Source organism: Panthera pardus, unplaced genomic scaffold (assembly GCF_024362965.1).
Source record: "Panthera pardus isolate Hobbes unplaced genomic scaffold, ASM2436296v1 HiC_scaffold_11, whole genome shotgun sequence".
NCBI classification, from domain to species: Eukaryota; Metazoa; Chordata; class Mammalia; order Carnivora; family Felidae; genus Panthera; species Panthera pardus.
Window position 1 is genome coordinate 68,420,181 of NW_026526666.1, and position 22,278 is coordinate 68,442,458.

Here is a 22,278-nt window from a genome sequence, read left to right on the forward strand (position 1 = left end):
GGAGACTGTTCTAGGGCTCTCCTGCTGTGTAACACACTTCCCCCAGATGGAGCATTTAAAACACCAGCTCTTCCCTCATGCTTTCTGTGGGTCCAAAATTTGCGGAGGGCGCCATCGAATGGTCTTATTCTGGAGGCTGCGACATAGTTGCTGGAGCGAGAACAACAGTGTGCTGGTGGCACCGTGGGCTGGCGGGAGTCTCCCTTTGGCCGGGTCTCCGCACAGTGGCAGGGCCTCCACCTGCAACCCCTCTGTGGGCTAGTCTGGGCTGCCTCACAGCATGGTGGCCTCAGCGCAGCAGGACTGCTTGCATGGAGGTGCAGGACGCTAGCTGGAGTAGTCCAGCAGGCCAGGGACAAGTGACATCTCCTTTACTGACCTTGCCTCAGAAGGCCCACAGTGTCACTTTGACCACTTCTGCCATTCTTGTGGTCACAAGTGAGTCACAAGCCCACCCAGGTCCAAAGAGAGGAGACATAGACCACTAGACCACACTTCTCAGTGGAAGGAGGGTCAAAGTCATAGCATAGAATAACACGTGAGCTAGGAAATATCGTTGCAGACATTTTTAAAAAATACAATGTGCCATACGCAGAATGTGGCAGAGCCAGGATTTGGATTAGATGCATCTGATTCCAAGATTTCTACTATACTTTTTTAGTCCAGTCCACAGGGACCTCTCCTCTCCTCTGCACCCCTGTAGTCTTACTGTCAGCACACACAGTGGTGATTTGGTCTCCCCAAGCCAGCTGGAGCCTGACTAGGTTAAAAGGAGCAGACCAGGGTCTGCTGGTTGGAGAGGCCATGCCTAATGCCAGCTTGTGAACTCTTTAAAGAAGGGGACAGAGAAGGTCGGTCACATGCAGAGGAAGAAAGCAGGTGGCGGCCCCAGAGCACAGCGAGCCTGCAGCACATCTCAGTGTCATAAACAACTTGTCTGGTGTTTTTCCTCCTCCCACCAGGCACTGGCCTGGGATGACTCAGCCCTTGACAGAAAAGGTGCCTTCAGGATGGGAAACAGCCCAGGGTGGTGGAACGTTCACTGCTCTGGAGTCAGACATTCCTGAATTGGAGTCCTGGCTCTACCATTGCCTAAGTTAGGCAGCCTTGCACAAGTACCTTAAACTCCCAGAGCAAAAGGGAGATTAAGATGCCTTCCCTACAGGATTGTTTAAAGTGTATAAGTAAACAAAGTAGTAGTGCCATGCCAGGAACATAGTAGGTGCTCCATAAATGCTACTTTCCATGTCCTGGGCCATGTCCTACCCCAGCCTGGGGGCTTCTTGAAGACGGTGGTGAAACTCATTTCACTGTTCCACGAACACTAGTCAGAGCACGGAAGCCCAGCGAGCCCCAGAGGGACAGAGTATGTTCCAAAAGCCAGGAAGAGAGCTTTGAGGTAAGATGACCTAGACCCATATCCTGGTTCCTCTCCTTTCTAGTCCTGTGACCTCGGACAAATTATTTAACTTCTTTGTACCTTGATTTCCTCATCTGTGAAATGAGGAAAAGAATAGTGTCGAAAATTGTGTGAAGATCAAAAAAGGCAGTACATAGAAAAAGCTTAGAATGGTGATTCTAGGTGGTATTGCTGCCTCTATTACTGTTATCATTTTTATTACCAGCCCTCTTTTTTCTGACTCGGTCTCCTTTCAAAGTTGCTCCTTGACGCACACTATTGCAGATATGAAGCTGGGACGGAATGTGGCAAGAACATTTTTGGATTATTATCGGCTGAACCCCCTGGTCGAGAGAGTGGCAATTCCCATGCCGAGGCTGCGGTAAGTGACAGGGCAGAACTGTGTGGCTCACGTTCTGTTGAACCAGCTTTGTGTCCAGGGTCGACTTCCCTTGGCTTCTCTCTGGCCCTCAGTTTCCTATCAGTGGCATGGGAAAGATAATCCCTGCCCTGCCACAGAGTGTATGGGGCAGAAGAACTTAACAGCATGTTTTCTGACTATAAAGTATCGTCACAGTGTCAGACAGTGTGGGGTGGTCGCGTTTCCGGGTCTAACATGGGAGTCCACGGGGATGGGAGTTGCTGGGGAACTGAGCGCAGTTATTGTTCTAAGTTAGTCTGGGTGTCTCCATGTGCTTCTTCATCTGGTTGCTCATCCTCTAGAATTCCTATTTCATCTAGGCTCATAAGGTCTCTGATCCTTCCATTTTCACATCTGTACAGTGGGGACGGTGGCACTCACCTGGAAGGTTATTATGAGATGTGTGTTAAAGCACCCTACATATTGTCAGACATACACATATCCCCTTAGAACATGATAGTCCCTCAAGATGCAAAGGTTTAGGGCTGGGAAGGACATACGCCTAAGAAGTTTTACATCAGGTCTTCTGATGGAGTCAATATTTTGGGCCAGTGAGGAGAGAAGTCAGGGGATAAGTATCCTTCTGGATAGCTAGACCGGAGCCCAAAGTGCTGGGCATTCCCATGCTTCCTGGAAGTAAGCTCAGTGAGCATTTGGACAGTGACATCCAATGGCATCTGGAATTGTGCTGGCCCTGCCTTACCTCTTGGCCTCATTTCCTACTCTCTAGTGATCCAGGCTCCCTAAAGGACAGAATGATGTCCAACTTACTTCTGCCAGACCAGTCTTCCCACTGACCTTGCCCATGACCTTGTCCATATGCTTTGCTGCCTCAGGGCCTTTGCACTGATGCACCTTCCTCCACACCCTATTATTAAGAAAAACAATATTAATCACTGTTATCTATTGAGCAAAGCACTTTTTGTACATGATCTTATTTATTCCTCATATATATTATATTCCCCATATTACAAACGAGGAAAAGAAAGCTCAGAAAGGTGAAGAGGATTGCCTGAGGTCAAAGAGATTTTGGCAGAGGCAGAATTTGAACTAGGATTTTTTTTCATTCCAAAGCTAGACTAAAATCAGGTTAAGTTCCAGCTTAAGCAGGAAGTCTTTGTCACTATCAGTGTGGGTTCAAATTCTGTCTCAGGCTCATCCTAACTGTGGGATCTTAGGCAAGTTTCTTGGCCTCTTGAAACCTCTCTCTACCATAAAGTGGGGGCAATAACTGAAGTCTCTCAAGATGGTTTTAAAAATTAGATGAAAGCTTGGTATTGTGCCTGGCAGTCCATAGCTGCTCAATAAATGTTTCTGTCTCCTCTGGCTTCTGGGTTGCAACCCCAGATGTCCAACCAGTTTATCATGGCCTGGCGCAAGTTCCTGGACTCCTCTGGTTGGGCTGGAAGATCTCTCTCAGGGCTACCTTCCACCATGATGTGAGTCCCATGTCTCCACACAGAGTCTACAGAACAACGTACTCTGGCTCATACTGTGTCTCAGATTATTCGCTAATCATCTAGGGTATTTGTGCCCCCCATCCTATTCCTGGTGGATTAAAAACTCCTTCAGGAGGATCATGTCTGTTTCTTCTCTGTGCTTCCACAGTGCCTAGACCGCACTGAGCCTGCATGCTGAGCCTGTATTCATTCCCTCATTCATTCACTCAGGAAAACCAGCACTTTATGCCAGGCCCTGGGGGGAGAGAGGTGCTTGAATGAGTAAGTGATTAGGGCATGACCCTGCCTGCCTTTGAGGAGCTCACCTCTAGAGTAAAGTGCTCAGTTCATTCTTAGAAGTCATTCTTGATTGGTTAAAGTTCTCAAAAATTCAAAGCTTTAGAACACTCAAAAGAATTCATTTACAAGTTAATTTGGGGATTGTCTCTTTCAGGTCCTCTGTCAGCCTGAATAAAATTATTTTGATCCCTTAGACTTCTTCCTAGCTTGTTGCACTGTCGGTGAAATGGTGTTGACACTGGGGGAGACTAGCAATCGTTCAGGCCCTCTTCATAATGCAGATGAGGAAGCTGAGGCCCAGGGGGCACACAGCACTGGTCACAACCAGGACTAGAGCCCCAGCTCCACAACCCCCAGGCTGCTGTTCTCAGCATCAGTTAGCAAAGAGTTCCTCCAGTTGGCCAGGACGTGGGAACCTGAAACTGGATGGAAAGGATGCAAGGAACTCTCGGGGCCCTGGGTTCAACCTTTCACTGGACCTCTTTGCTCTAAGCTTTGGAGCCTCTTTAGAAAAGAGCTGGAGATTCACTCCTCAAAATTACCAGCCTTGAAGACTTGAGGTAAACGTACCCACCCTTAAATTTAAAGCAAAACAAATTCCCTCTCCATCCTCACATCTTACACCCCGGTCTCATCAAACTATGAGTATCACTGAACTCTCAGTTGGTCGGCAGGCCTTGAGAAATGAATTGCCAGGAGGACACAGGCTCTGATTTGGGACTTGAGCTTGTCCCCTTTTTTGGTATTATTTTCCACCCAAGCATCAAATAATATAAGTGGAAGAGTAGTTCTGATTTTAAAGGAAAATTACATGTTTTGACTCAAAATTAATCTTTGTTTTCTCTCATCTCTGTGGATAATCATAATATGTCAGGTTACACCCATGTGCTGGTAGGAGCCTATTGGGTGCCAGGCCACCCTTCAGAGAGGGTCCCTTGGGTGGGTCAGCAGTGTGGGCCCAAAAGCATAGCCTCAGGGATGTGGCCTTGATGACCAAAGCTGAGACCACACACTTCTCTGGACCACAGTAACATAGCTACAGAGCTAAAGCTGAAAAGGTCCCATCAAGGTGGATGAAAATCAGAAAAAATGAACAGGACAGGTGAGCCTCTGTGGGGAGACAGAGCATGAGTGTGGAAGGTGGGCTGGTCTCTGAGTGTGGGGTGGGCTCAGGCTCAGGGACAGGCCGGGAAGGCCGGATCCATGGTGGAGTTTTAATGTGTATGTTGATGGGTGGGAATGATCAGCTATTCAACACACTGGAGCCCACCATGTGCCAGGCTGTGCCCTGGGTGTTAGGGGACATAGAGAGCCCCCACCCATCAGGAGCCTAGATTACAGACAAAGGCATGTAACATGACAAGATACCAAACAGCGTGGGAAAGTGCTCAGCTACATATCAGGGTATACTCCCTCTCAAAAACCTTCCAAGGTTCCCCATTACCTTCAGGGTAATGTTCCAGTTCCTCTTCTTGCTATTCAAAGCTCTGGCTTACAACTTGAGTTTCATTCACAGCTTGCCAGCACACCTCTTCCCCTGTGAGCACCCTCTCCACCCCATCTGCTTCCTACCACTTTACACCTCATGCTTCAGTATGAACAGATCAACTGCGTCCATGCTTCTATGTCTTTGTTCATCCTTTTTTTCCTCTTCCTGGAATGTTCTTCCATTTTGTCTCTAGATGGTGAATTCCTATATACTTTTCAAGTCCAGTGGAAACATCACACCTCTGCTTCACTGTCCCTGTTCTCCACCTTAGACAGACCTGCTTCCTCTTTACTGGATACCTAACTGCATTTTGCACACACCTGTAGCATTGCATGTCCCATAGAGTATTGTCATGGCACTTTGCACGTCTGGCTTCTCCACTAGACAGGTTTCTCCTTAAGGGGCTACGTTGGGTCATTCCTGTATCTTTAGTGCACAGTGCACAGCCTAGCAGGGAGTAAACCCTAAATAAGCCCCAAATGTATGAATTCTAGAATGGTAAAACTGAAGAAGTCCCTAAGAATTATTGACTCAGCCCCTTCACGTTTAGGAAAGAACAGTGACAGCCAACCAGAAATTCCCTTCCTGTCTGGCCAGCATTTGCAGCCAGCAGGACTATCCCAAGAAGGCTTCAGGGAGGAAGTGGGGTTTGAAATTGCTTTTAAAGGACATGTAGCTCTTAAATGGGTGAAACAGAAAAAGGAGAGAGGGTATTCCATGTTGGAGATAGGGTGGAAGGCAGGAGGTGAGGCCTAAAAAGACACATTCTGAGGCAATGACATTCTGATGTTTAGAGCAATGGAGATGGTAAGGAGAAGACCAAAAGTTCATTTTTACTCATCCAATACTCCTCAAGCTCCTAATCCATGCCAGGCCTGAATTTTGCTCAGGAGTTCTAGAGAAAGAGCAAATGCATTAAACTCACAATCTAGTGAGAAAAACAGATAGGAAAAGAACTACCTAGAAAATGGTGTACCAAGGGTGAGGCACAAAGTACTGCAGGAGCCTTGAGGAGGAAGAAGCTTATTTTCTGGGAAGTCTGCTTCCCAAGTGAGTCTGGAGAGGTGGAAGTAGGCATTATAGGAAGAGGAACAGAGGCCCGGATGTATGGGGTATTTGCCTTCCAATGCCTTTTTCTCTCTCTTTGCCCCATCTTCAGTTACAGAAGCTCTTTATCAGTCATTTGCACATTCACACTCCTCCATGGCCACTGCATGCCTTCTCCCATGCCACCATCTACCTAGGGCTGCCCCACTTGTGATTGTACTGAGCTTGCCTCTCCAGGGGAAGTACACCCTCCTTTACCCCCATGAAACCATACCCATCTACTTCTCATGCTCCCTTTGGTATTAAGAACCACAGCCCTCAATGACATATGAATGGCACCCTGTAATTTGCAAAGCTCTCCCCTAACACCCATTTACCAGAGACTATGAGGCAGGAAGGACATGGGCTCTTTTCCCTATTTTAGAAATGAAGAAACAGAAGATAGAGAGAAGGGAGGGGACTTCAAGAGCACATTGCCTGTAAACAACATTACAAGCGTGTACTCTGGGTTGTAAATGGGTCCTGAGGCCTAGGAGTATCTCATCCATGCTAGACAGCTTTGGCAGGTTAGCTGGGTCCTGCAGTGAGTGGAATTTCCAACAGCGAGGCCTCCTGGTCGGGGAGAGATGTTGGGGCAAGGTGTCCCTTTTGTGTACTGCCACCTTTTACATTTTTACCTTATTCATGACTCCTCAACAATGAAGGAAAATGGGTACCCCAAGGTCAGAGTGTGAGGGGCTCCAGAAAGTTGCTTCTTCAGTCCTAACTCAAACAGCCCAAGAGAGATTCCGTATGTATGGCGTTCACCACTTTCTTTTCGTGCTTTATAATTCTTATTATTTTGTGTATTTTGTGCAACTGTCTCCTTTACTAAATTGTAAGCAACTTGATGACAACATCAATGTCTGACTCATCTTTGTCGTCTCCGGAGGCCATGGGACAATACCTAATATCCAGCACCATGACTTTGTAAATTACAGCAGGCAAAGAGAGACTGCCGTAGGTACATTTACTCATATCATTTCACCTCACAACAGCCCTGCAAGATTGCAATATTTCATCCCCATTTTACAAATAAAGCCCATAGAGGTTAAATAATTTTCCGAAGATAACACCTCTCATACATAGCCGACCTGGGAACTCTGGTGAGTTCTTCCTGGCTCTAAAGCCTACCCTTTCCACTGCAAACAAATCTTAGTCCAATACATGAATGAATGGCACATCAGCTTATCAGCCAACAGCATAACAAACAAGGTCCTATATGAGGGAAAATGCAAAAATGGATAAAACTTGGTCCCTGTCTGCAAAGGAGCTCATAGTCTAGCAGGTGAGCCTAACAGAGAGAAGGCAGGTACTGAAGAGTAGTGTTAAGGGCATTGTGTTGGGTGCTCGGTCCTGAGACTCAAGTATGCATCCATCCATCTAGCAGTCCTTTGTTGAGTTTTGATGCCTGCTTTGAACCAGACCCTGGGTTGGGTTTCTGGGACACAGAGAAGAGGAAGACAAGCCACTGCTCCCAGGAAGTCAAAATTCAGTGGGGGAGATAGACACGCACAGAAAAGATTTCAATCTGGTGTATATATGTGCTGTCTTTCTTCTCTCTTTCTGTTATCTCCTCTTTGCAGGAAAGAAAAGCCCCCTCCCTACAAGTACCCACTCACGCGGGGCCCAGCCAGGAACCACCCCAACGGCAAAGGGGACAAGAAGAGCTCAGTGAACCACAAAGACCCTTCAAACTCTTTTTAAGGACATGGAGTCCAGGGAGGTCTTGTGGAGGGAGGAGCATGCATTTTCTGCTGGGGCATGAAATTAATCACCCTTCTCTAATTTCCAAAATAAGGGGTGTGAGATAATGAATAAGCTAGGGAAAGGGAAGGAAAATATGAGAAATTTCATCATCAGTTTTCCCTTTTACCAATGGAAAATCAATTGTGGGACTTCAGCGTAAGGCTCAGGAACAAAATAGGAGGGCTCAAACCACGCAAGTACAGATGCTATTTTCCACAACACAGAGATCCTCACAGGAAGAGGAAAAGCTACACACCCCTTTTGAGAGGTTTGTCACATCTCAGGTCAGTCCTTTTGAAGCCCCTTTACCTTTTAAAGTTGTAGAGCCACTTTGGGACTAGGTGACGGTTGTTTACAGTTTTAGAAGTGCACTGTCCGTGCTCACTGATCCAAAACACCATCAACAACACATACAACCCAAAGACGAATGTACTGCTGGGAACAATGGGACAGAATTTTTGAAATCGCAGCAGTCTGAGGCATATTGTCACTGTGCCTATCAGCTGCATGCATTTCCCAATGACCTGGGGAGCTTAACTGAAACCTTAGCTCCAAAGACAAAAAGTATTGGTCACTGCTTCCAAAAGGTCTATCATGGTTCACATCGCCAGATTCCAGTGTCACACCTGGCCACTGAAGACGTGGGCATGGATACTCTGCGATGGGGGGAGGCTGGTCGCCAGGTAAAGGAGATATAGAAGGCAAGAGAATGCCCCCTCCCCCACCCCCCGCCAAAGCAAGGGGATGATAAAATAAATCAGCAGCAGTAGCAATTCCCAAGGTGGGAAAGCTAAATCTTGTGCATTTTTCTAAAGAGTAAAGTGCCTTTGTATGATGAATGGGTCCAGGGGAGTCTGCTCCCTTCCTGTCTGTGAAGCAGCAGGCTGAGTCACCATGACAGCCTGCTAATTAAAATGACCTCCCGGAAATGAGGATTTGGAGATAGGGAGAGGAAGGGAGGCTCAAGAGAGATAGGGCCTTTAGCACAAAGCTCCAGTTAAGCATTCTTTTGCTTTGGGTTGGAGATTTTTAAAGTTTGTTGCAAAAATGGAAAGCAAAGCTTATTCTCTCTTTGCTTATTGGTTTTCAGAAATGATAACAAAGAACCACATGTTAGTTGGCTACAAATGTTGTGTTGTATATACAGCTTCTCCTCTGGGTTCTTATTGTCCAGAGGGACACAAATAAAGTGGTTTATGCAGCTCTTCTGTTGCTCTGAACGTTCTTGGCGCCCTTCCCTTTAGGTCTTCCACTCCCGCAAGAACCAGCCAGCCAATCCATTCTGGTGTAACTCGCACTTTGCTGTCAGGGTCTCTGTCATCAGGATGAGGATGAACAGTCAAGACTTGAATTTCCAGCAGTTCCTGTGTCAGAGTCCTGGGGAGTTTAGCTGAGTGCAACCAGCTCAATGTGAGCCAAGAGCATGGCAGGTCTTTCAGAAATGACAGCGTCTCTGGAGACAGCATGAACAGAGGCAGGCTGCAGAAAATAGGCATGGTGACAGTCCAGATCTATTTTTCCTGGTCAGACTGTTTCCATAATGTTGTGGCCATATTTAGGCCCCCCACTTTTTAAAAACTGCATTCATTAATTGGATCACAGGCCTCACAACCCCAGGCATGCTGGCGGGCTAAAACTCTCGGATCTGACTCTGCATCCAAACCCTGTTTCTGTCTTTTAACATCTGTGTGATCTTGGGCAAGCTATTTTATCTGTCTGAATCTTAGTTTCCTCACCTGTAAGACGGTAACAGTGAGACCTGCCGTATTACAGTTGTTACGTAGGTTTAACAAACTGAGGGCTGGGAAGTGTCAGCAAGGGTGGTCAATAAGTGACAGCTGTATTATTTGGGATATGACCAAGATGGTGAGGTGTCTGCACATGATTTCCCATTGAAAACAGATGAGGGGATGAGCTGTTTATCCCTGAGATGAAAAATAAGAGGGAGCGGAAGTAGGAAAGTGAGATCACAACGTCCAAAAAGCTGAAAGAACATCTTGGACGTTCTTTTTGTCCAAAAGAAACAAACCTGTTCTGTGTTGCCAAAGGTAAGAACCAAATCCAGAGAGGTAGTCTCAATAAGACAGATGTCAGCTCAAAATATGAGGAAAACTTTCTAGCGAATAGTTTCTGGCCAATGGATGGGCTTTGTAGGGAGACGGCAAGCTCCCCGTTATCAGATGTGTGCAAACAGTCTTAATGAACATCTTTCGTGGAAGAAATGGAAGGGGCTCCTTCCCTGGGAGGATGCTGGATGCTCTGTGGCATCATCTCCTGGTCTATAATTCTGGAGGGCAATGGTATGAGGCAGGTGGTTACATTCTTGATGTCAAAGAATGGAGTTTACAGTATAAAAAGTATCATCTAATGCTAAACAAATGATATTAAATGTCTCTGAATTACAGCACATGGACCCTGCTAACATTTAGAATTCCTTAAGAGGGAAAAATGCATAGCTATGAGGCAGACTGTAGGATATGTTTGCAATAGGATTACTGCTTCTTTCCATTGGTGGAGCAGAGAGGAAAGGGCTATCCAAGAGACCAGGGGTTGCCAGTGGACCTCCCTGTGACCTTGGCCTGTTCAGCAACTCCCAGCTTTCTTGGACCAAGTTATAACTATGGTCTCACGTTACACAGGAAGGTTTTCAGCAAGGAGATAGACAGAAGACAGCACCCATCTGGCAGGTGAATCAGCCAGAAGCTACTAGCTGTCCCAGCCCCAGCAGGGGGCGCTCCAGCCTCTCTTCTTGCCTGCTCACCCTCATCTCTGCATCCAGACACAAGTGGGTAGAAAGGGCTACCGACCCAGTGTTCTGAGTAAAGAGAGATATCTCCGCCAAAAGGAAGGGTGGAGAGGGAGAGACATACTGGTCTTCTACCTGGCCCTCACACATTTTTCCATGAACACGGCCAACTTTGTTATCCTCTAGACCGAGGCTCAGAGACAGGACTAAAGGTCTATTTATTGTCAAAAGCTATGGTAGGCAAGCCAGAGGCCACCCAGATTCATTGTGCAGAAGCTCACAGCAGATGCTGAGTCACCTGCCTCTGGTGACAATGCCCGCGGCAGGAGGGGACCTTTAGCTCACAGATTTCCCGGTTGCCTTTGGGGCAGGGGCACGGGATGAGCTTGAGTCCTTTCCAATGATAAATGACATACCTAAGACCTACGTAAGAGGACTCTGGCTCATTTTCCTAAGTAGTAAGAGTAATGCCAACCATGGAAGTCTGGAGTGATTAACATTCATTGAGCCTCAATTCATACACCTGCCAAGTATTTATTGGGCATTTGCTGTGTGCTACACATTGTGCTAGATGCCTTTGCATCCATTGTCTTATTTAATTTTCCCAATGGTCCCTTGAGGTATCATTTTTTCACTTTGCCCAGGTGAGAAAATTGAAGCTCCTAAAAGTAAAATCCTTTGTTGCCATTCATCTTGGCTAGTGAAAATCTGGATTCAAAACCAGCTCCCTTTCTACTGCTCTATACTGGGCCCTCTCCATTGGTCTCTAGGGAAAATCAGGTCAAAACAGGAGAACAGGTGGAAGCAGAATAACAAGTGACCAGTGGCATCACTTAGATGTAGCAGGGAATGGGGAGAGAGGCAGGAAATACGTAAGTTTCTAGGTTGGGTGTATGAGTAAGAATTCCAGGACTTTTTAGCACCTGTTGCTGAAACCTTGTCTTCTTCCTGTCTCTCACTCCCACACACCTGCCTGAGTTCGTGCTGAGCACACCCAACAAGGTAGGGTTTGGGCAAGTGGCCCATTTATCACTTGACATGCAGAGACTTCTATATCTCCCAGGGCTTCTGGAAGCTCAGCTAGGTAGTCGTTGCAGGACCCATCCAGGCACCCTCTGGGTTACTAACCCCATGCAGATAATCTCCTTTCTTCTGGAGTGTGTGAGCTGACCCTACAGTGTCCCCCAATTGTTGTTCAGAAATCTTTCACTGAGTCCTGCCTCCTGAGCATTTTAAGGGCACCAAGAGTAGAGATCCTTTCCTCATGACTCAGCTTAGCCAGAGGGGCACCAGAGCAGACAGAAGAAGGGAGACGTTATAATGTCATAAGAGCAGCCTGGGTTTAAAAACTCAGATAAACCAAATGTGAATCCCAGCTCTTCTATTAACTAGCTGTACGGCTTTGGGAAAAGAATTTAACCTCTTTAAGCCCTGGGAAGAATAATCTAACCCCCCTAGTTATTGTGGGGATTAATGTAATGAAATCTATGTACAACAGAATGTCTGTAGTTAATACTGTATTGTGCACCTAGACATTTGTTAAGACAGTAGAGCTCATGCTAAGTTCTTATAGCAACAGTAACAACAACAACAAAAACAAAAAACAACAAAAAAGAGGCACAAGGAAACTTTTAAAGGCAATGGACATGTCCATTACTTTGATTGGAGCTGGTATCACAGATGCTTGCATATGTGCAAACTCATCAAATAGTATACATTAAATTTGTGCAGTTTTTATATATCAATTATACCTCAATGAAAGTTGTCTAAAAACTATAATAACATCTATAAAATATCTGGCATAGAGTAGAACTCTTTCCCCAAAACACCTCCATCCCTATTTGCCCCTTAGTTGCTTGCTAAGGTTGAAAACCCCTTCTCTTGGAGCCGAAAATTCTGTTTATGCTCCACTGACAAACAGACAGGGGTAAAAATTCTTCCTGAGTAGAGGACAGGGGTGAGAGAAGTGTCCAGAAAAGTGACAGTCACGCTGAGGGATCAGCATCAGGCCACGGACCTAGGTTTTATTCGTCATCGTGGCTTCAGCATTAACAGAGATCATGCACCAGGGGCTGTGCTCACTGAGTGTGGAATGAACGAATGTTGGGAGTGGGGTAGTGGCAAAGGCCCTGAACCCGTGAGGAAGAGGAGAGAGGCTTTGTAAGTTGGGGCTCTGAAAAGAGGGGAAGATAGTGTTGGGCACAACAGTCCCAAACCTGAATTGAGGCAGGACTGGCAAAACTAAAAAGAGAAAAGAGTATAGGTTCTGCAAGGTATCTTGTTTTATTAAAATAACAAAAGATTTTTAGCAGGATGTATTAGAGGCCCTTTCTGTGTTGTCTGTGATTTGCACGCACCTTCTCAGGGATGGTCTCTGAAGTTCACACCGATGTGCTGTGCTGGCTGCAACTCAGACCTCCCTGAGCATTCTCCCCTCTGTTAGCTCTTCCCGCTGTCACCCAGCTCCCGGCACTTGCGGTAAGCACAGGGCTTACTCCCCATCTTGCAGATGAAGAAACAGATCAGTGCAGTAAAGTCCCCTGACTGTGGTCCACAGCTGGGAAATAAGTAGGACAGGGCCAAGGCAGCAGCCCGCCTCTGCCACACCCCACTGTCCTTTGGTTCAATGCCAAACCTCAGTGCTAAGCCTGGCCAGTTCAGAAAGTTATCCTTGTGACGCCTCTTCTAGCTCCTTGATGCTCAGAATTTGCTTGTCCCCAAAGACCTGGGATCTATTTTTGGCTGACCTTATGTCAATCTTAAATCCAAATCTGCTTCTCTCCCTGGCATCGTCTGTCTGGGTTAATGTCTTCTCCCACCTAGTCGCCCCAGCCAAAAGCCTTGCCATTGGCTTAACTCCCTTCTTTTCCTCTCCCCGCGCAGCCAGCCAGGCTCCAAAGCCCGCTGCTTCTGCCTCTATGATATGTCTGCCTGCAAGCGGTGTAAGGGAGTGACTCTGGAGTCCCTAGACTTGAGATTTAATCTCAGCTCCACCACTTGCAATTTTTGCCTTGTGAGTCATTTAAAGCAGTTTACTTTCCTCATCATTAAAATGGAGAAACACTTGCGACAGGCTTGCTGTGCATCTTCCTTCCACTCCCCTTGCCTTCCCATTCACTCCCTCCCGTTCACTCCCGCCATCATGTCCTACCTGAATTGCTGTAACAGCCCCTCTTTCCCCATCCTGCCTCCCGATGCTGTCCTGCTAACTTCCTCACTCTCTCTCTCCAGAGGTGCTTACAGGATCTCTATAAAATGTGACCCCACGTTTGTGGCACCTCTTTCAGATCAATTGTCTAAGTCAGGAACCTGGATGTCATCCTAATTTTGTGCCTCTCAACCTCCCTTCTGATCAGCTGCCACATCCTGATGGTTCAGTCTGTTCAGTGTCTCTCAGATCCATCCACCATTTCTACTCTTCTTAACTAAAGAAAATTCTTCTCGTCATTCAAGACTTAGCTCGGATATCCTAGCTCCATGGCATCCACCCCAGTCCCCTCAGTTGGAATTAAGTCCCTCCTTTCCTTGTGTCCCCAGCACTTATGTCTCTATTTATCAGTTATTGCACTACCACGACTCTCCTCTCCACCAGTATCGTTTCATTTCTTAGAGAGCAGAGATTGGGTTTTTCTCATCTCTGTACCCCTTGTAGCGCCTACCACAGCTCCAGACACATCAGAGGCACTCAGTGTGAGTGTAGCAGAATAAAAGAGAGAACGAGTCTCAGATCCCAAACACCATCCTGAGCGTCTCCTCATAACTGGATCCTGATTACAGACTCCTCTTCCCAAAGCACTGAGCTCTTGGAGACGTTCCGCTGCTCAGACTTCCTCCGTGGCTCCCTTTACCTGTGGGACAGGGTTCCAACTCAGCACGAAGGGCGGCGTGGTGTGGTGGAGCGAGTGCTTTGGACCTGGAGTCCTGGACAGTCTTCAAGGCCACACTCACTGCGGGAAGATGGAGGAAATAGATTTGCTTCCTCTCTAGTCCTTTCTTGATGGCCAGATTCTTGTTCAGAGCAATTGGACCATTTTTTCTTACAGCAACAAAGACAACTATTGTTGCTGCTGCTACTGCTGTCACTACTACCACCATCTACTACTACTGCTACTACTACCACCACCACCACCACACCGCTACTGCTGCTGCTGCTGTTACTACCACCATCTACTACTACTGCTACTACCACTAGTACTACTGCTGCTACAACTACTACTACCACCACCATCTACTATTACTACTACTGCTACTACCACCACCACCACTACTGCTGCTACTACCACCACCACCACTACACTGCTGCTGCTGCTGCTGCTGCTACCACCATCTACTACTACTGCTACTACCACTAGTACTACTGCTGCTACAACTACTACTACCACCACTACTACTGTTGCTGCTGCTACTACTACCACCATCATCTACTATTACTACTACTGCTACTACCACCACCACCACTACTGCTGCTACTACCACCATCTACTACTACCACCATCCACTACTACTGCTGCTACTACTACCACCACCACTACCACCACCAGCACCACACCGCTGCTGCTGCTCCTGCTGCTACTACCACCATCTACTACTACTACTACTACCACTAGTACTACTGCTGCTACAACTACTACTACCACCACCACTACTGCCGCTGCTACTACTACTAACACCATCTACTACTACTACTGCTACAACCACCACCACCAGTACTGCTGCTACTACCACCATCTACTACTCCTGCTACAACCATCTACTACTACCATCATCTACTACTACCACCAACACTACCACCACCACCACCACCACCACCCCGCTACTGCTGCTGCTGCTACTGCTACTACCACCATCTACTACTACTACTGCTACTACCACTAGTACTACTACTACTACCACCATTACCACCACCACCACCAACACCACCGCTGCTGCTGCTGCTCCTGCTACTATTGGTGCTGCTGCTCCTACTACTGCTACTACTATTCTTGTTCACCTACTACTACTGCGATAACTACTACTATGATGACGACTGTGACTACCACCCCCACCACCACTGCAACTACTGCCGCGGCCAATCTACGGCGAGGGCTCCTGTCTCTGCTGCCGCTGCTCTGCCCTTCCCGAGCACCCGCTCAGTCCCAGGCCCTGCACGGTTGCTTTGTCTTCCGCGGTCTCACAACAACTCCCAGGAGCAGCTCAGGAGGTGAAGGAATCTGGCCGCCGAAGTGGCAGCGCCTGGATGTCACCAGCCTCCGGGGCTTCTGTTCTTTCCATTTTCCCTCCACCTTTTTGTGTGCTGTCCCAAGACTGGCAAGACAATGGATATTTAATTACGTAAAGCGTTGGTTTATAAAAAGCCTCCGGGAGCTCACTGGCTTGTGTTTGTTCGTCGTGGCCTCCTTTTGCCTATTCCTCTGAGCCCAGCTCTAGCATTCTCCCCCGTAGCTGGATGCCCCTGCGTGTCCTCCAGGCCGGAGTCTCTTCGTTTGAACAACTGCCGAAGTGTCTTAACAGGCAGAGGGGGAGCTACCCTTGGACTTGTAATGGCAGGAGAGATGTCGGCCTGGGGTAGTAGAGAGGAGGCCTAGCCCCTCTGTTAGCACACCCCTGACCCTATTCCTGCATTAAAAAGCAGGGACTGGTCACCAGCAACAAGCATTTGTCCTTCTAAATATCCCAAAGACTTCCTCTCCCTCCACCCCAACCCACTCCCCACCCCCAGAAATCAAACTGTAAAGTCAGAAGGCTTTAAAGACACAGCCATTAGGAAACCGGTTCTGCTCCCAGCTCTGATACTGTCTGGCCGTGTGACTTTACATAAACGTCTTGCCCTGTCTTGAGTTATCCAGGAGCTTCGACTGGTTTCAGTTTCGTATTCTTTGATACAGGAGCATAGTCCTCAATCAACCTACCCCTGGGTATTGTGAGGATCCGGACAGGATGAATGGGAAAGTACAGTACTGTGAAAAAATATTTCCTACTATTTTCTCCCCTTCTAAGAACTAACATCTTATAAAGTTTCCCTCTTGGTCTATGCCTTGCCTTTGACCTGGGTCATCCTGCCATTCATTCATCCAACAAAATATACCAAACATGTTATGTTTGCCAGTCGTTTCCCATTCCTCTGCGGCCCTGATGCCTACCTATCCTTCAAGACTCCTCCTCCAGGAAGTCTTCCCTGATCTTCCAACTCTCATAGATAACTCTTCCTCTGAGCTGCTAGAGAACTATTGTCTAAACATCTCATCTGGCACTTAGTAATAGCTTTGTATTTCACTTTTCTTGTGTATCAGCTCTATCTTCCCAGCTCAACTTTGCATTGTTCTTGGGGTCTCACTCGCTCAGGTCCCAAGGCCAAGCACAAGGCCAGGCAGAGAGTGACCCTTCCCTGAGAGTTTGCAGTATGCTGTTGCTGCTGCTGCTGCTGGGAATGAAGCTGCGGGTGGCTTCTCTGAGCAGAACATTTCTGTAAGGCTGATGCCCACCCCTTCTCCCTTCCTCTAGAAGTTCGTAAATAAGGGCAAGCCCTGACACCTCCGGGCAGAGTGGAACAAACCTAGCTTACAGGCCCATACAGGAAACTGTCAGACTTTAAGGCTAAGGGCATCCATGAGAAAGAGAAAAAGAAAGAGGGATGGGGAGAGGCTGGGAGAGGTGAAAAAGAGAAATCAATTATGTAGGATTTGAGAGAGAGAGAGAGAGAGTACTTATATATTTACATTGTGTGTAAGGCTTTTATAACTTTTTAATGTTTGGGTATGAAAATGCATGGTTTTTCATAGTTGTGAATGTTTATGCGTGCTTTACTGAATATAAGTGACATATCATTGCAGATTCTAAGCACATTTTTACATCAACTCCTACTCAGAGGTCCTAGGTTAAGTTTTTGTTTGAAATTCTATCTAATCTCTCAACATTTCATTCATATTAATGGGTCACTGCCTATGCCCAGCCTCCCTGGGACTGTGCCCAGCAGGATGTCAAGGCCACCTTTCCTTCCCAGTCACAGGGAAGGCTGATGTGGATCCCAGCCAGGCCAGTCCCTGGGGTGGGAAGCTCGCCAAGATCCCTTTGCCTGACCCTGTCAGGGGGTGAGCTCATGGTTAGATCTCTTCCCTGTATCTCAGCCTTGGTGTTCCTGTTTCTCTCTTTCTCCTTCTTCAGGCCAGCCTTGATTAAAGGTAAACAAAACAAAACAACGCTGGTGTGGTGTGGTGTTAGGAAGGAAGAGGCTGCTCCCTTAACTCCCCGCTCCCGGCACCTCTCCAAATTTCTCCCAGACTGCTGAATGCTGTGGCTCCAGCACGCTTGTTTCTGTTCCATTTTAGAAGCACTCACTGAGGGTCTGCTCTAAGCAGAGCTGAATACTGAGTGGTGGTCCGAATGGAGGTACACAGCTGTGAAATAAATACTTCATTGCTCTGGCCCATAGAGCAGCTCCAGGAGGCTGGAGACTCTGACTTTGTTGAAATGCAAATACGCAGGATGGGGACTTTCCTGCATGAAGCCTCGTTCATCACGCATGCCTAAATTCATTCTTTAGTAAAGTTTAACATTTATTCTTTCATTCTTTTGTCCATTCATTCATTCATTCATTCACCCTTAGGCAGGCCAAGTGGTTTGTTAGAAACCTAGAAACCTGGATTCAAGCCTGAGTTAGCGGCCGTCATCTTCGCCCTCTGAGCCTCAATCTTACCTGTGGAATGGAATGAAAGAATGATTTCTGGGGAGCCTGGGTGGCTCAGTCAGTTAAGCGTTTGACTCTTGATCTCAGCCCAGGTCTTGAGCTCAGGTCTTGAGTTCAAGCCCCACGTTGGGCTCCGCAATGGGCATGGAGCCTACATTTAAAAAAGAAAAAAAAAAAAGGACTGATTGCTCTTCCTGATTCACAGGATTACATTCAGGAACTTCAGGGGAAATGGCTGTAGTGAACATCCTCTGTATACAGCCATTCTACATACAATAGGAGGGGAGGAGGGCAAGGGACTTTGAAATGATGCATTAGATAGAGCCAGAAATGGAAGCAAAAAATATCTAATTCCAGTCCCCTAGCATTTACACACCTTTAGAAAAGTCACTCTCCCTCTCTAAGCCTGTTTGCCCATCTATAAAATGAGCCTGTTGAAGTAGACGATCACTGAGGAGTTTTGCCATTTGGGGGGTTCTAGGAACTCCTCCTCCTAATCCAATCTCCTACCCTAAAAGATGGTCTCATAGTGACCTTGGAAACACATCAAGTTGCTAGATACTAATGCTATAGGCAGGATGTCTAGGTAGTAAATCTTCATACTTGACTCAGCAGCATGGTGGTGATGCCGGCTTCCCAAAGATTCTCTCTGCCCTCAGACCTGATGCTGAACCAGACACCTCTGGAGAGATGAGACCAGCGGGTGACACGGCAAACCTTGCATACAGAAGGTGCAGTGCTGCGGACCTAATTAACATCACCGTGTAATAGACACCATGGAGCACGCTTGAGCTGCCTGACAGAATAAATAAAGCAATGCTTTATCTTAAGTCTTGGTTAACAGTGAGTAACAGACTTGTGCATTATTTACTACACTTCACTGCACAGACCTGCTATGGCGGCCCTAGACCCCGTGAGAAGGCACACCCTGATTTCAAGGGTGTGCATTATAAATTGCTTGCCAAGCAACTGGAGTATTGGGACCCTGCGGGTGTTGTAATAGACCTGTGTGAAGAGGTGGGCACAAGAGTGTGGCTCTGGTGTCTGACAGATCTGGCTATCAGCTCTGCCACCATGTGACCTTGAGCCACCTCTGTGAACTTCGGTCTCTTTACTTACAAAATAGGATTAATTAATGCCTGGGTCACAGGAGGTTTGTGAAGAATAACACGATGTGAACAAATGGAAGTGTGGCTTCAAGGATAGCTATTATTATTTGCCACATTCACATTACTCGTGTGCTCAGTATTTCTAAGGTGGTCAGTCAAGCAACCACCCTGGTACATATACTTGGAAGCTATGGTCTGTCATTGTAAATGGATGGTGGGGTAACGGGGTCTTTCTTTATCAACAGCTGGTGGTCATTTGTTCACCTCCAGCAGTGTCCTCCTCCCCTCTCATTATAATATCATCATTCATTCATTCATTTAATCATTCATAATGTCTACCATTGTAAAAGGTACCATGTACCTTAGTTTTGGGTTCTTCCAAAAGCAGAGACTAGGACAAGCAACTGAGAGCAAGCAGTGTACTTTCCAGGTGATACCTGGAAGCAGAAGTAAGGAAAAGGCAAAACTAAGACAGAAGAGGGAGAAAACGCAGTAAAAGGTGTCCTAATAAGCTAATTACCACTGAAGAGAAAGGGGACTCAATCCCTCTAGGGGTCTTAGAAATAGTGTAAAATGACCCCCCCCCCCCCCACCTTGGGGCACCTGAGTGGCTCAGTGGGCTAAGCGTCCAATTTCAGCTCAGGTCATGATCTCATGGCTCGTGGGTTTGAATTCCGTGTCGGGCTCTGTGCTGACAGCTTACAGCCTGGAGCTGCTTCAGATTCTGTGTCTCCCTCTCTCTCTGCCCCTCTCCCACTCACACTCTGTCTCTGTCTCTCTCTCTCTCAAAAGTAAATAAGCTTAAAAAAAAAGACGCTGGCCAAATACACAGAACTGTCCACTAAGGCTGCACTGAAATCAGATGGGCTGAGGAGATGGGAGACAGGGAGTACAAGCATCTGCTCCACACGGGCACAGGAGAGCCAAGTGAGGCATGAGTGCCTTGTCTTTGCTATCTCGTGGCTGGAAAGTTTGGTAGGAACAGTGGCCAAGTTAACTCGGCCTCCCAAGGATCTGGCACAGTGCCTGCACAGAGTTGCACACCCAGTGATTATTTGCTGAGTGCAAAGATGGAAGGATAGGTGGATGGTTGGATGGATGTATGGGTGGTGGATCAGTTTTCTCCTTTGTAAGAAAAATTTCTGCCTACAGATGTGGGGGATAAATGGAGGTTGTAGAAGGTTGGGTGTGCAGATGGAGTTTGATGTGCAAGGGTATTCAACATGGGGCAGGGGCAGGTAAGGCAAGAAGTCCTCAGAAGAAATCACTCTAGAGCTGGCTCAAGCAAGTGGGGCCAAACAAGTCATTGATGCTGGTTTATTGATGGAGTTGCCCCAAACTGGAACTTCAGCTTGGGCTCCACAGCACAAATGGAAGCCAGGAGAACACCTGAACTGAAATTGTGAGGAAAAATAGTCTCAGAGCAGGACCAACATGGAGAAGGCCCAGGAAGACCCAGTAGTCTAGGCTTTGACTCAAAGGACTAGCGTTTTAAACACTCCTCAGGCCTTTGCAAAACCTTACCCTTACTAATGGTCCGCGTTGATATTTCATAAAAGCTGAATTGCCTTTTAATAACTAGTGCATTTGACCAGGTAAAGGGAAAACAAAAGCAAAGTGTTTGAGATTTTATACATATTTTGGTTTCAACCATCTTTATTTCTTATTATAGTTGAAATCTTGAGGTTAACATCAATTTCTATGATTGACATTTTCTTTTTCCTGATAATGTTGTTCACTTAGAAAATTTTGAAATTTGAGAGGCACCTGCGTGGCTCAGTCAAGTGTCAGACTTGGTTTTGACTCAGGTCATGATCTCATGGTTGTAAGATCACGCCTGGCTCTGTGCTGAGCGTGGAGCCTGCATAGGACTCTCCCTCTCCCTCTGCCCCTCCCCTGCTTTTGTGCACACACTCTTTCTCAAAATAAATACACTTAAAAAAAATAAGATATTGAAATCCAAAAAGAAGGAAAAAGGGTAAGGAAAATAACACCACCACCAAGAGATAAATAACTTTTAATGTATTTTTAATACATTTTAAACAAAACTGAGATAATTTTATATATGTATGTGTGTATATATATATATATATGTATAGTTTTAGATATTCCCCCCCACTGAGATTTTCAGCTGGTTTGTGTAATGTATAATTTTCTTATGTTTTGAATATGCTTTGAAAACATTAATTTTTACTGATTATGTAATATTCTACCATTAGAATCTAATTTATTTGTTCATTCCCTTTTTGTTGGACATTTTGGTCCCAATTTTTTGTTACAAATTTTGAACGGAACTGTACAAAACCCTTAATATGCAATATGTCCTTTAAACTTCCCTACAAGCCTGTGAGGGGAGTGAGTAGTATATAGACTCTTTTTACAGATGAGGAAACTGAGGATTCCAGAGGAGTTCAGTGATTTGTCAAAGGTTACAGTCTTGGTTCAGGTTCCCCAGAAGCAGAACCCAAAAAAATATGGTTTCAATGCAATGGATTTATTTAAAATGAGATCTTGGGTCACCTGGGTGACTTGGTCGGTTAAGCAGCCGACTTCAGCTCAGGTCATGATTTCACAGTCCATGAGTTTGAGCCCCACGTCGGGCTCTGTGCTGACAGCTCAGAGCCTGGAACCTGCTTTGGATTCTGTGTCTCCCTCTCTCTGTGCCTCCCCTGCTCACACTCTGTCTCCCCCTGTCTTTCAAAAATGAGTAAACATTAAACAAAATTAAAAAGAGTCTCAAGCTAAGAGGAAGAAAATGAGGAAATGAGACGAGGAAGGCAGGACAGCCAATGACATGTTTGTTACCAGGCAAGCTGCCACTGTGGAGAAGCGGAGTCTAATTGTGCTGGGGAAACT

General features: G+C 46.6%; 1 protein-coding gene across 4 annotated transcripts in view; it reads left to right on the plus strand.

The window, feature by feature from the left end:
• LOC109266906 (BEN domain-containing protein 5) overlaps positions 1 to 19,105 on the plus strand; it is a 1,451,617-nt gene extending 1,432,512 nt beyond the window's left edge. The window contains exons 12-13 of one of the 4 annotated variants that reach the window (XM_053895592.1): positions 1,685 to 1,781; positions 18,973 to 19,105. In XM_053895592.1, the coding sequence (XP_053751567.1) occupies positions 1,685 to 1,781; positions 18,973 to 19,081 (206 nt within the window). In that variant the 3' untranslated portion in view covers positions 19,082 to 19,105. Of the gene's footprint in view, positions 1 to 1,684; positions 1,782 to 3,167; positions 3,398 to 7,720; positions 9,090 to 18,928 lie in introns of those variants that run through there. The other 3 variants (XM_053895596.1, XM_053895595.1, XM_053895591.1) reach the window with 3 other exon arrangements.
• Positions 19,106 to 22,278: the final 3,173 nt, after the last annotated feature.